The sequence below is a fragment of the Oncorhynchus keta genome, chromosome 17 (assembly GCF_023373465.1).
Source record: "Oncorhynchus keta strain PuntledgeMale-10-30-2019 chromosome 17, Oket_V2, whole genome shotgun sequence".
NCBI classification, from domain to species: domain Eukaryota; kingdom Metazoa; phylum Chordata; class Actinopteri; order Salmoniformes; family Salmonidae; genus Oncorhynchus; species Oncorhynchus keta.
In genome coordinates, this window is record NC_068437.1 from 47321070 (window position 1) to 47335999 (window position 14930).

Sequence of the window (14930 nt, forward strand, 5' to 3'; positions counted from 1 at the left end):
GAAACATTTAAATGTTTTGGAATGGCTTAGTCAAAGCCCAGACCTCAATCCAATTGAGAATCTGTGGTATGACTTAAAGATTGCTGTACACCAGCGGAATCATCCAACTTGAAAGAGCTGGAGCAGTTTTGCCTTGAAGAATGGGCAAAATCCCAGTGGCTAGATGTGCCAAGTTTATAGAGACATACCACAATAGACTTGCAGTGTTAATTGCTGCAAAAGGTGTTGCTACAAAGTATTGACTTTGTGGGGGTGAATAGTTATGCTCACTTAAGTTTGTAAATCAAATGATACAAACCCCCCAAAAATCTATTTCAAATCCAGGTTGTAAGGCAACAAAATAGGAAAAATGCCAAGGGGGCGAATACATTCGCAAGTCACTGTACATTCATAATGTAGACCTAATAACTTCTTAAAGCATATTACTTGTATTATTCTGGCTAACTTTTCTGAATCCAACAGGGTTAATGAGGTCCCCCTTGTCCTGAATAAAGAGACAAGACTGAAGTTACTACTTATAACTTCTTAAATCAAACATATCTGTCCAGCTGTGGTCTTTGAACTATTTGCTGCATGACTAAAGCCATGGGGGTATAAAAGCTAAAGATAACGTTAAATGGTCTATCAACAGCTATAAACCATTATCATTTATGTTTTGAATTTCACATCATTGAGATAATTATTCCCCTTTTGTATCCGCAGGAGGCCATCACATATGATTTTGAGTGCCACTACAGAAATGAGCAATGGCAGACAGGACACTATTTTCATTTTGTGGAAGATTTTTTAAAAACGGCCCGTTTGAATAGAGATTTGCCAGAAGAATGTGATCCACCTCCCTGTCCCACAGCAACAATGGATACAACAATAACAACACAATACCCCACATCAGGTAAATGTTGAGGTATTTTTTAAAAGTGTAAATGTTATATATTTGTATTTTTTTATTTATTTATCCTTAATTTAACTAGGCAAGTCAGTTAATAACAAATTCTTATTTACAATTACCGCCTACCCTGGCCAAACCCAGACGACGCTGGATGTGATACAGCCTATCTAACGTCATTGATGCATTCGCTCACATTCAAATGCAAGATGGCGCCAACAGAGATGGTCACTTCGCTTCAAGTCCTTAGGAAACTACGCAGTATTTCATTTTTTAATGTATTATTTCTTACATTGTTAGCCCAGAAAATCTTAAGTGTTATTACATACAGCCGGGAAGAACTATTGGATATAAGAGCGATGTCAACTTACCAACATTACGACCAGAATACAACTTTCCAGAAGCGGATCCTTTGTTCGGACCACCACCCAGGACAGTGGATCTAATCCCAAAAGCAGACTCAAAACAACGTTGCCCCATAAGAGACAGATGGAGCGGCCTCCGGGTCAGGATCCATAGGCGTGCACACAGCCCACCGCTTCTGAGTATATTACTCGCCAATGTCCAGTCTCTTGACAACAAGGTAGACGAAATTAGAGATTGCAACATTCTCTGTTTCACAGAAACATGGCTCTCTCGGGATACGTTGTCGGAGTTGGTTTAGCCACCGGGCTTCTTCATGCGTCGCGCTGACAGAGATAAACACCTCTCTGGGAAGAAGAAGGGCGGGGGTGTATGCTTCATGATTAACGACTCACAGTCTAATCATAACAACATACAGGAACTCAAGTCCTTCTGCTCAACTGACCTAGAATTCCTTACAATCAAATGCCGGCCATATTAACTCCCAAGACAATTCTCGTCAGTTATCGTCACAGATGTGTATATACCCCTTCAAGCAGACACCCCTGGACTTTGTAAACTGGAAACCATATATCCTGAGGCTGCATTTATTGTAGCTGGGGATTTTAATACAGCACATTTGAGAACAAGGCTACCCAAATGCTATCAGCATATTGATTGCAGTACTCGCACGTGCAATACACTCAATCATTGCTACTCTAACTTCCGCGATGCACACAATGCCCTCTCACGCCCTCCCTCTGGCAAATCCGACCACGACTCCATCTTGCTCCTATTGTTTTATAGGCAGAAACTCAAACAGGATGTACCCGTGAATAGAACCATTCAATGGTAGTCTAACCAATCAGAATCCATGCATCAAGAATGTTTTGATCACGCGGACTGCGAAATGTCCCGGGCAGCCTCAGAGAATAACATCTATCTATACGCTGACTCAGTCAATGAGTTTATAAGGAAGTGCATTGGAGATGTTGTACCCACTGTGACTATTAAAACCTACCCTAACCAGAAACCATGGATGGATGGCAGCAGTCGCGCAAAACCATAAGCGTGAACCACCTCATTTAACCTTTGAAAGAGGACTGGGAATATGACTGAATATAAAAAGTGTAGTCCTTCCCTCTGCAAGGCATTAAAACAAGTGAAATGTAGAGTAGAATCACAATTCAACGGCTCAGACACGAGGCGCATGTGGCAGGGTCTACAGGAAATCACGGACTACAAAAAGAAAACCAGCCACGTCACGCTTCCAGACAAACTAAACACCTTCTTTGCCAGCTTTGAGGACAGCACAGTGCCACCGTCGCGGCCCACTAACAAGGACTGCGCCTCCCCTCTCTTTCCCCTGTAGCCGATGTGAGTAAGACATTTAAATGGTCCTTCTGTAGCTCAGTTGGTAGAGCATGGCGCTTGTAACGCCAGGGTAGTGGGTTCGATTCCCGGGACCACCCATACGTAGAATGTATGCACACATGACTGTAAGTCGCTTTGGATAAAAGTGTCTGCTAAATGGCATATATTATTATTATATATTATAAATGTGTTAACCCTCGCAAGGCTGCTTGCCCAGATGGCATTCCTAGCCGCGTCCTCAGAGCATACGCAGACCAACTGGCTGGTGTATTTACGAACATATTCAATCGCTCCCTATCCCAGTCTGCTGTCCCCACATGCTTCAAGATGGCCACCATTGTTCCTGTACTCAAGAAGGCAAAGATAATGGAACTAAATGACTTCTTATCATGAAGTGCTTTGAGAGACTAGTCAAGGAGCATATCACCTCCACCTTACCTACCACCCTAGACCCACTTCAGTTTGCGTACCGCCCCAACTGGTCCACAGATGATGCAGTCGCCATCACACTGCACACTGCCTATACCATTTGGATAAGAGGAATACCTATGTAAGAATGCTGTTTATTGACTACAGCTCAGCATTCAACACCATAGTACCCTCCAAGCTCATCATTAAGCTGGAGGCCCTGGGTCTCGACCCCGCCCTTTGCAACTGGGTCCAAGTGTTGAAGGTAGGAAACATCATCTCCACTTCGCTGACCCTCAACACTGGGGTCCCACAAGGGTGCATGCTCAGCCCCCTCCTGTACTCCCTGTTCACCCATGACTGCGTGGCCATGCACACCTCCAATTCAATCATCAGGTTTGCAGATGACACAACAGTAGTGGGCTTGATTACCAACAATGACGAGACAGCCTACAGGGAGGAGGTGAGGGCCCTTGGAGTGTGGTGTCAGGAAAATAACCTCTCACTCAACGTCAAGCTGAAAATAGCTTCTATCTCAACGCCATCACGCTGCTAAACTGCAATCACTAACTCAGAGACGCTGCTGCCAACATTGAGACTCAATTGACTGGCCACTTTAATAAGTGGATCACTAGTCACTTTAAACAATGGCACTTTAATAATGTTTACATATCTTACATTACTCATCTCGTATGTATATACTGTACCTTATACCATCTATTGCACCTTGCCTATGCCGCTCGGCCATCGCTCATCCATATATTTATATGTACATATTCTTATTCCATCCCTTTAGATCTGTGCGTATTAGGTAGTTGTTGGGGAATTGTTAGATTACTTGTTAGATATTACTGCACTGTCGGAACTAGAAGCACAAGCATTTCGCTACACTCGCATTAACATAAGCTAACAATGTGTATGTGACCAATAACATTTAGATTTAATTTGATAGTGGTCAATTCTGATGCGCCATAGGAGTCGGCGCTCAGTTTAAACCTTGTTAGCTACTGTGGAATATCCTGTGGTGCTCATATGCTACGCCCAGTAGAAAACTATGATCTATCTCGTTTGGTGTATGGGCACCGGTACCTCTCCATTAAACTATTCCTCTTGTGAACAGTCTTTTTTTATAGGTGAGATCTTGTGTCGGTTTCGGTTGCGTGTCTTTTTTTATCTCTGTCTTACACAGAATCTTCTATCAATTTTTTTGTTCAAAGAACTTCACATGACAAAACATGGAATGTACCAGGTGTTTGGAAGGTCCATTGTGACATTAGTGATGCAGCTGAGTCACAGAACCAAAGAAAGATGTCCCCTGATGGACCCCATGAAAGGAAGAAAAGGACTGAAACCCCAATTGTGGAAGTGTTGATTACAGAGCAATCTTCAGATCTTCCCAAGCGCTTGGCCTTTCTTTCCTGATGCAGACAGATCTGATCTTTTGTCCGAAGGAAAGAAAAGGTGGCTGTGATGTGACTTTATAGGCGTCAACAATGAACTGTTTTCATCATTGGGCATTAACACTCTCTCTCTCTCTCTCTCTCTCTCTCTCTCTCTCTCTCTCTCTCTCTCTCTCTCTCTCTCTCTCTCTCTCTCTATCTATCTATCTATCTATCTATCTATCTATCTATCTATCTATCTATCTATCCAGTCAACTATCCTGCCATAGGAGCAGAATTCAACATGTCAGCACCAGACTCCGAAACCTGTAAGTAAATAAAGAAAGAAACTGTGGCACAGATTTAGTTGCTGAAAGTGTCCAAATAGTAGTAATGTAATGCAACCAGTCAAACTGGTGTAGGCCTACTAGCTGCATGGCTACTATTCTTGACTGTTGCTCAACTGCAGAATAGCCTGGAGAGAGAGCATTCCCTTAAGGCCACCACAGGCTGAAATTACATTTGGTCCTTTCATTTTAGTATTTTCAAAAAGGAAACAAAAATCTCAATGAAAATGTATATTGTTTTTATTTATCATACTACCATCATCAACATTTCATGAATGATTTAAAAGCCCCTTGGACTATATGTAGTAACATACTTTGAAGAGATTGTAATTGGGTGTAAATAGATGTTTGGTAGTCTAAATTCAGTGTACTTGTCTTCAACTGCCAATTCTGGAAAGTCAGACTCTTCCCACAAGCCAACTAATTTTCCTCAGCTTCAGAATCATCAAAATTCACCAATTGTTGTGTGGTTATCCTGAGATATATTATTGAGACTTGCCATGAGGGAATTGTTGATATGTTATACATTTTATATTCTATATAACATTTTCTTTAGAAAAATGGTCCAAAATATTTTTGGTATTTTACAGATAGAAAGGTGAAAAATAATATTTATCCACAATCTGCTCTGAGCAAGTCCGGTCCTGGAGTGTCTTAACTAAATGAAACCAAAATATTTAGGATGACTTAATTAAGTGTCCCGAAAAATGTATTTGTGGGATATGCAAATATGCACATACTGTATTTAATGAGTTATCACCTCATTTGCATATTTGTATACAATATTTCCACCTAATGTTATTTTTTGTTATATTGATTACTGCATTGTTGGGTTTGGAGCTTGCAAGAAACATATTTGACGATACTTGTGCATGTGGCATTACATTTAAGAGAATGTGTAATGCAAAAAGTATTATATTTGTGTCTACTTTAAACAGGCAAAAGTTGATTGTGAAATGATTAAGAGAAAAACAATATCTATACGGGTGTGGTGCCTGGCCTTAATTTGCTAATTGGTTAAAAACCTTTGTCACTTGATTTATGTAGAGGCTGCAGGGCAAATTGCATTCCTCCACATGACAGTTTGGGTTTAAACTCGTGTCTCGTTCTACCAGAGCTGTTATGTGTCTCCCCTATCACTGACCAACACGATCTACTGTATCCAATCATTTTCCATGCATCAATCATAGCTACAGTATGAGACATGTGATGGATAGGAGACATGTTTTGATTTTGAGATAAAAAAAAACGGCTACATTGAATCAAATGCAGCCGTTTTTATCTCAATATCAAATCATTTCTGGGTAACAATGAAGTACCTTGCTGTGATTGTGATAAATTAAAATGGTAAAAAAAAGAAACAAAAATAGCTTCTTAGCGAAGAGCAATTTCTCAAACAAGAATTTTGCTAAGACTGTCTGGAAGTGGTCTGAGTGGGGAGGGGAAAACTGAAAACTAGCTGTTATTGACAGAGAGGTTTGGAACGGTCTTTCTTGTTGGTCTATTAACTCATTTACTGCATGGTGTTGTCACTAGCCAGGACAAAACTCAATCCCATCAAAACAGGCTGGAATTTCAGGCAGTATTTTCAAGCAGCTGTTATACTAACAGGGCATTATCATAATATGCATGGTTTCATTCCACATAAAACACAAGAAAATCATGTTTTTATTTTCCTTTAACATGTGGGGAAAAAACATCCCGGTCAGGCAAATATCTATAACATAAATGTTTAGTTCGGGGAAAAGTCCCAGACTGAGTCAGTAAAAAGTAGAGAGGGTTATATTACAATTACTAGTCAGCATTCAAATACAAAAACGTGTTATACAAACAATTTGAATTATCTGAATACATATGATTTCTTAGTTTGCACCATTTCAATATTGGGTGCGTTCACAATTTCGGTCTGGCGATCTACTCCAATTTCAGAGCACTCTTGTCTGAGTGTCAGTTAACGTCACCAACAATCGGAAAGATATTGTTGCCAGCAACACAGTTACAGTCATCAATGCACTGGATAACATGAAAATAGTCTAACCAGCTCTGCTAGGGCTAGTAAAATGGTCAGATTGAGGTGTTCTCTCATTTGTGTCTGGAAGTAGCTAGCCAACGTTAACCAATTAGCTTGGGTGCTTGACTGCCGTTGAGGCCAGTACACTCGGATCAACACTACTCCTCGGCCAGAGCGTCCATGGTGAGCTCTGAACACTCCGAGAGCGAAACACTCTGAATTTACAAACGCCCAGAGGGCACTCTGAGTGCACTCCGACACTCCAGATTGAATTTACAAACACACCCATTATTCTTACTGACTAGAAACCTGTCTGTCCACACAGGGAACGAGCCTCTGAGATTCCTGCCAGAAGTAGTGGAGAGAAGCCTCCTGTCACTACTTGTCATTCCTATTGCAGCCGTTGTATTTCTGTTTGCGTGGAAGGTGAGCTGTCCTTTGACCCAATCTAGAACCTTAAAGTGTTCTATCTACATTCTAAAAGGGTTCTTTCGGCTGTCCCCATAGGACAATCCTTTGAAGAACCCTTTTTGGTTCCAAGTAGAACTCTTTTGGAACCCATTTTTCGAAGATTGTAAGGTTCTGCAACTTAAAACGTGACTGGTGCCACTCTGTCTATAGATTGTTGTTTTGTCTGTGGACATTGTACTGTTTATGTTCATTGTTAATCTCTTTGATTGTAAGTCATTGTATTTTTTTTGTCTTTGATGGTTGTTTTGTCTTTGACTGTCTGGGTGTTTCTTTACCAGTATCTTCTATCTTTTTGTTTTGTATTTCTGTTAGAGAATTAAACTTTGTACTTGTTGGTTGACATGGGTTCCCTTGGTGTTTAACAGTGTTACTCTCGGATCTTACAGGTGAAATCCAGGAGGAACCAACATCAGTCAGATGAACGGAACTCAGTGGAAGGAGGCCTTTTCACAGGACCAGAAGGGACTTTGGCACCTCCACTAGAGGAACCATCTGAAAAGTAAAGGCATTCACTCATATTTAGTTTAATTTAATCTATCAATTCCTGCATATGAATATTATAAAATCATTCATCTTAATATCAGACACAAAAATGTATCAAAGGTTTACGTGTCTGAAAATAATCAACTAGTTTTAAGGTGAAGTGAATTTGTATACATTTTTTTGAATAGGTTTTTAAATATAATGGTTTTGTACATTACAGGAACAGATTGAACATCGTTGAGACAGTGTAATTCATCAAATCCTTGGAAATTGGTGAGATTTATATTTTTCTTCATATAATTTGTGACCTCGGACAGAGACAGAGAACCATCTTAGCCAACTCCTAATATTTATAGTTTGACAATGAAGAGTATGGAACTAGGACACGTTGTTTTAGCTACTTGTATGTAAAGCGTAACAAAAATGTACTTCTTCTTTCTTTGTCTCTCAGGTGTACAGACAAATCTTCTGAGAAAGAGAAAGGAAACAAGCAAACATAAAACTGCATTTCTTATGGATTTTTGAGGCGAAAGACTTGCTTCTTTCCTGTCTAGAAACTGCCAGTCCTCACATACTAGAACCAGAGAATGACATTGTATAGAACATCTTTGTTTTTCTTACAATAATATTAACCCGTCGTCTACTATCAAATTTTGTCAGAAGAAGCTGAAAGGGAGACCGGATTGTCATGGAAACATCTAGAGGCGCCAATAACAGTCGAAATATGACTCAAATCACCCATAACTGCTGAAAACACAGTAAACTTTACGGAACAAAGTTGGTTTCACAAGCACTCCCATTTGCACTTTGTGTGGGTTTGGCTGGAGTGTAGATACCAGATCTACTCAAGAATGGGCCAGAAAACAAACCCCTACAAATGGCTTTCTTTTTTTCGAAGAACCCTTTTTGATTCCAGGTAGAACTCTTTGGGGTTCCATGTAGAACCCTTTCCACAGAGGACTGAAAAATGAATGACTACCTCTAGTCGCCCTCACCTTCCTAATGTTCTTCTCAGCAGCATTCTACTCCATTTCTATCTTCATCTGGGTCTCCATTGGACATTCCCTGAGAACAAATGTTGAAATTAGTTAGCTAGAAATATTCTCAGATCTAAGCATCTGCTTTGTTTCATGTTTTTGGCCGTGTATGTACCGAATGGATGAGGTTGTGTGATATATTTATTTATTTACTCAGAATGCTAACAGCACCGTGTTGCTTCGGTTGAAAAAAACAAAACAGACAATGATTCAGCTTATCTATAAAAATACTAAATGAGCAGGAAAAGGTGTACAAGGGCACATTATAACCCATTCTTCTGCCATGCATTAAGTCCTCATATGCAGCACATAAGCATGTATGAACACATGTATTATCTATATTATTAAGACAGCCATAGAGGGATGTACATATGTATGTATGATGGTGTGGTTAATTGCTTATGAATGGGTTGTACAAAAGGCTTTGGTTGGAGGTGTAAATGTACAAAAAAATTGCTGCTTTGACTAACTTACATTTTACCCATTATATACATAAAGAATTCTCCCTATAGCAATCAATGGTCAAGCAAGGGTAGATACTACATATCCATATTGATTTAGAGAAAAAGTTCAAGGGGTCTGATAACTCTAGGTGTTTCTATGCTCTCAATGCACAAGAAAGAGGTGGACTAGCATTAAGTAAACCAGCACGCTATCAGATTCTGGAGACTGAGATTAACCACATGTATCATCAATTACAGTATAACTCGGCTCTGGTATATTGCAGCTTAACCACCCATAAGGTATATTCTGTATGTTGCATGTAAACAACTGTATTACAGTTCAACAACATGTTAAGGTGGCTCAAAGCTATGAATTCAAGGTGAGTTTAAAAAAAAAGTTTTTACTTTTCACTCCAAATCAAATGTTACAGCTACAAAAATATAGAGCAACCTATTGAATTGTGTTTCAAATAGTTGTCAGTAGCCTATACAGCAAGTGAACTAAGAGATTCATTTCTCAAAGAAGTCTAAATACAAAACCCTGAATATAACAACGTTTTTTGAGAGGACCAGCATCTAAAATGTACCATTATTTAGAAAAGTGATATGATCTGTGAGGAGAGTGTCTAGCAATTAATCCAGAGAGGATGCATTCGATGATTCAGAGATGTATCACTGTAACTATTATATAAATTAGAAGAGTACGTAGGAAATTATTGGCATTTTTGCACAATTCAGTTGCCATCTTAGGCATGATGAAAATTGCCCAATCCATGACATTATGCAATTGCATAAATGCAAGCTCTCAAATAAGCATGGACTGCTATTGTTGACATACATTGGCAAAGAGAGAGAACTTAAACCTTGTGTATTAAGGTAGCCAATGCAAGCTTAACCGTACTTGTACCAATACATGCATTCCCTCACTTTCGCCATTTGGTGTTCTTACCCCTTGTACCTTGTACAATCCTGGTTTTGTGCCTTGTTTGGATTTATGTTTTTGACTCCATCATGAATACAGGTGATACATTAAAATATATCATTATGCTGTTTGATCCAAGTGCAGTTGGATCATTGTGCAGTTGGATCATCATTTTATGCACAGTATTTTGTGTATGACATTTCACAAACTCACCAGGAGACAACAAAGTAAGGGCGACAAACCACTGACTAAAAAAACAACATGGAGAACAAGAGACCATCTCATCAATAGGTGTTGGTTGTCTCTCAGTGACCATGAACCAATGGGATAGATAGACCAGTCTGCTAAAAAGTGTTGTAGACAAAACCTAGAGAAGTGTTTTGCTTCATTTATAATTTATAATGGAAATGACCTGGTACTCATATTGGCTTTGTGGCACCACTACGTTAACCCATTACCCTTATTCCAATACATAATTGTCACTCTAATTCAAACAAATGGACCCTAAGCCTAAGTGAAAGCCATTTTAAATATCAGGACACACCTTAGTTAGAGCAATAACCCTTTTCATTTGGACACTAATACTCCACAACACTAAGCTCTTATAAATCAATTTTACACTAAATAACATGTGACAGAAGAATGCATTCAAACTCCAAATTGCAATCTTGTCTGCATGTAATGTTTTAGGTGTTGTACTTTGTATAGGAAACGGTTCCACTGGTAAAACCTGTTAATTTCATCAAGTGTATTTGGGTAATTTGCCTATTGGACTTTTCTCTTAGAAGAGTATTTATAGTGCAAAATGGAGTGAATGTAAAACAAATACCACATTGGTGTTCATATAATTCTGAGCAAAAGTGTCAATTTCAGCATGAGTAGCTGAAAACGCTTAGTGTGATTAACTGTTGTTTTGTTGTATTAAAGCTTTAAGATAATTATTTTATCCCCAAAATAAATGACTTTGTATTAGGGCTGTCAGAGTTAATCACTTGACTTGAGTAAAAAAAAAAAATGTATGCACAATTTGTTTTTAAATCATGATTAATCGCATTGTCAGTAATTATTCAGAATACAATGAAAACGTACAAAATAAATAATATAAACAGCTAAAAACAAACAATGCAATGTCAAAACAAGTTGACAATGAGGTTAAAGAAAGTGTGCTTTATCAAGTTACTTGATTTTGCTAACCGTTATTTTGGACAAAATCAAGACGACAATGCTTTTTGTATAACAATTGAGCAAATTTAGAATTTACGATTAATCACAGCAAATCCAGCGATTAACTTGATTTTTTATTTTATCGTTTGACAGCCCGACTTTGTAATAAGCATCGTGATACATTGAAAAATTCAACATTTTTTATTGCCACAACAAAAACAGTATGTGAGCTTCTAAAGAGTCAACTTCAGAAGTTTTGCGGGTGTTTTACATATTGTATGAATGTTGTGATGAGTTGAAACATGGTTTAAGCTGTGAACAGAAATGTGGTGGCATCCCCCATTTTCCTGTCTGTCTTAGAGCCTATGAACACACAGAGATAGTCATTGTCCCAAATGGCACCCCATTACCCTATATAATTCACTAATTTTGACCAGGGCCTATAGGGCTCTGGCCAAGAGTAATGAACTATATATGGAATAATAGGGTGCTACCATGTTGAAAAGAGCAAGAGCCCTGAAGCACTGTTCTGGTATCAGTTATATGTTATTTTACTTATTTTGGTTGAAATGAGTTGATCCCTGAACAGTGGTTTTGGTCTCTAGCTTAGTGTCCCACTATAAAAATAGAATTCCATATTTCTAATTATAGAATTGGAATTCTGTGTTCCACTCTTATAGGGGCAAGAAACAGGCTTGTAGGCAGGAAGTTAATCTGGGTGCCAAAAGAAAACATCATTCCGACCCAGGCAAATGCTGGGCAACACTACTGTATTTTTGTATAAATGTAAACAAATGTATATGATGAGATATGAATAAAGTACACATATCCAAATATTCAGCGTGGCAGAGCTGTGTTTTGTGATAATTATACAAAAGTTGATGGAAACAAATACCTTGTAACAGAAACAAATACGACACAGAAAATGATTCAAAAAAGGGTCTGACTTCCCTTCCTCTAAAAAAGTATTTGATTTAAACAACTGTTCATTTGAGGGGTGATGCCATCATCTAAATTAAAGCATCTGAACTCATACCATTGTTTTCATCATGAGTAAATAGAGCCAACAAACATGTCAGTACGAATACACTATTGTGCTGCTGTGAACAGCAATACAGAACTGTACCTTTTCTGACAATGACTATAGAAGAAAGGATTGACCTAAGTGACCTCAGCTAAGGTTAACACTCTTAGAAAAAAATATTATTTGGCTGTCCCCATAGGAGAACCCTTTTTGGGTTCTAAATAGAATGCTCTGTGGTAAGGGTTATACATGGAACTCTAAATAGTTATACCTGGAACCAAAAAGTGTTCTCCTATAAGGACAGCGGAAGAACACTTTTACATTTTAGATACACTCTTAGAAAAAACAGTTCTATGGTCAGGTGGCTGACTGACTAAACTTCTCCCTCCACCAAGACCAGAGGTTGGGGTGTAGGGATTTTGCATAGCCTGAAGGTTGGGAGGGGCAGTTCCTCTTGCTGCTCCGTAGGCAAGCACTATGGTCTTGCAGTGGATGCGAGCTTCAACTGGAAGCCAGTGGAGTGTGTGGAGGAGCAGTGTGACATGAGAGAACTTGGGAAGGTTGAAAACCTGGCGGGCTGCAGTGTTCTGGAGTTCTGCAGCGTTCTGGAGTTCTGCAGCGTTCTGGAGTTCTGCAGCGTTCTGGAGTTCTGCAGCGTTCTGGAGTACAGGGGTTTGATGGCACAAGCGGGAAGTCCAGCCAACAGCGAGTTGTAGTTGTCCAGACGGGAGATGACGAGTGCCTGGATTAGCACCTGCGGCACTTCCTATGTGAGGAAGGGTCATACTCTAGGGAGGTTGTAAAGCATGAACCTGCAGGAGCCAGTCACAGCTTTGATGTCTGCAGAGAACGACAGCGCGTTGTCCCGGATCACGCCAAGGTACTTTGCACTCCAGGAGGGAAACACTGGAGTTGTCAACCGTGAGGATGAGCAGCTCCGTCTTGTTTGCCGAGTGACTTGGTGTATTGAGAAAAGAGGGCCTAGAACCGAGCCCTGGGGGACACCAGAAGTGAGTTTTCGTGGCACCTGGTAGGGGCGGCCTGTCAGGTAGAATGCAATCCAAGAGTGTGCAGAGCCTGAGACGCCCAGCCCTGAGAGGGTGGACAGGAGGATCTGATGGTTAACAGTGTCAAAAACAGCAGATAGATCTAGGAGGATGAGAACAGTGTAAGCTTTGGTAGTGCAGAGAACCTCCACGCACAGAAGAGCAGTCTCGGTTGAGTGACAGTCTTAAAGCCTGACTGGTTAGGGTAAAGATCGTTCTGAGAGAAATAAGAGAGTTGAGAGACGGCACACTCAAGTGTTTTGGAAAGAAGAGAGGGGGATACAGGACCATAGTTTGATGTCAGATTAGTCTAATGTTGGTTAATTGAGGAGTGAAGCAACTCGGGACATTTTTAAGTCTGAGGGGACGCAGCCAGGGGTCAGGGATGAGTTGGTGAGGGAAGTGAGAAGTTCTCCAGAGATGGACTGGAGAAGGGAGGAGGCTGGGATCAAGCGGGCAGGTTGTCGGGCGGAAATACCTCAATAGTCGCATGATTTCATCTGGTGAGAGAGGGAGAGAGAGGTCAAGGCATATGGTAGTTCTGTGTATTGATTTGAGTTTATTTTGGGTAACAGACATATACAACAAAATGCACCATGTGGACCCAGAGTATATCACTTGAAAGTATTAATTAAAACGCTTGTTTCCAAAGTGGTCCTCGATGGTAAAAACAAAAACACACATAATGATTAAAAACAAGACAAAATTACAAACAACCATAAATACATTCATTTATATTGGCATCCTAAAAAGTGGCACTATTCACTGCACTTCACCCTAAACTTAAATCAACCATTGATTTGTGAGTGGGAACAGTGGACTCAATACGCTGAGTGAATGAGGAGCGGATGCCATCAACCTTCTTTTACAAGTGGTTGACAAAGTAATCCGTAGAGAGGGAGAAGGGGGGGCAGCATTAAGGAGGGAGGAGAAGGTGGAAAAGAGTTTATGTTTAGAGTGATAGAAAGTGGCTTTAACAGCAGATACAGAGGAAGCCCTGTTCTGTAAGCTTGTAATGAGTCACTCAGCCACAGAGCAGGAGGGGAGGGCCGAGATGGCCGGGAGGAAAGGGGACAGTGCCAGTCATAGGATGCAGAAAGGGAGGGGAGTAGGGTCGAAGAGGCACAATCAGGAGACAGGAGGAAGAAGGATTTAGCAGAAGGGAGAGATACGATTTAAGAGGAAAGAGAAGTGGAAGAAAGCGATAAATTGTGACGGCGCATGACCATCTGGGTAGGGGCTGAGTGACTAGGGTTGGAGGAGAGGGACACAGAAAAGGAAACAAATTTATCAGAAACCTGGAGGGGGGGTTGCAGTGAGATGTGTAGGTGAACAGCCTCTGCCTTGTGAGTTGGAGGGGATTGGGAAAGGGTGCGGTCGAAAGATGCAAGGAGGGGAATATAGTTGAAAAGAAATGATTGAAGGCAGACATAGGGAGGTTGAAGTTGCCAAGTACGAAGAGCGGTGAGCCATTGTCAGGAAATTAGATGATCAAGGTGTCAGGCATATTGTGGAATTTTCCAAGGGCACCTGGTGGGTGAAACATGACAACAATGTTAAGCTTTAATGTGTAGCCCTGTACCACCACCCCAA

The 14930-nt window shown here is 40.3% G+C and overlaps 1 protein-coding gene across 1 annotated transcript in view; it reads left to right on the forward strand.

The window, feature by feature from the left end:
• The window catches only part of kitlga (kit ligand a), a 38286-nt gene extending 26183 nt beyond the window's left edge, over positions 1-12103 (forward strand). The window contains exons 5-10 of the mRNA XM_035790063.2: positions 703-892; positions 4662-4718; positions 7073-7173; positions 7605-7717; positions 7922-7974; positions 8153-12103. Of these exons, the coding sequence (XP_035645956.1) occupies positions 703-892; positions 4662-4718; positions 7073-7173; positions 7605-7717; positions 7922-7952 (492 nt within the window). The 3' untranslated portion in view covers positions 7953-7974; positions 8153-12103. The remainder of the gene's footprint in view (positions 1-702; positions 893-4661; positions 4719-7072; positions 7174-7604; positions 7718-7921; positions 7975-8152) is intronic.
• Positions 12104-14930: the final 2827 nt, after the last annotated feature.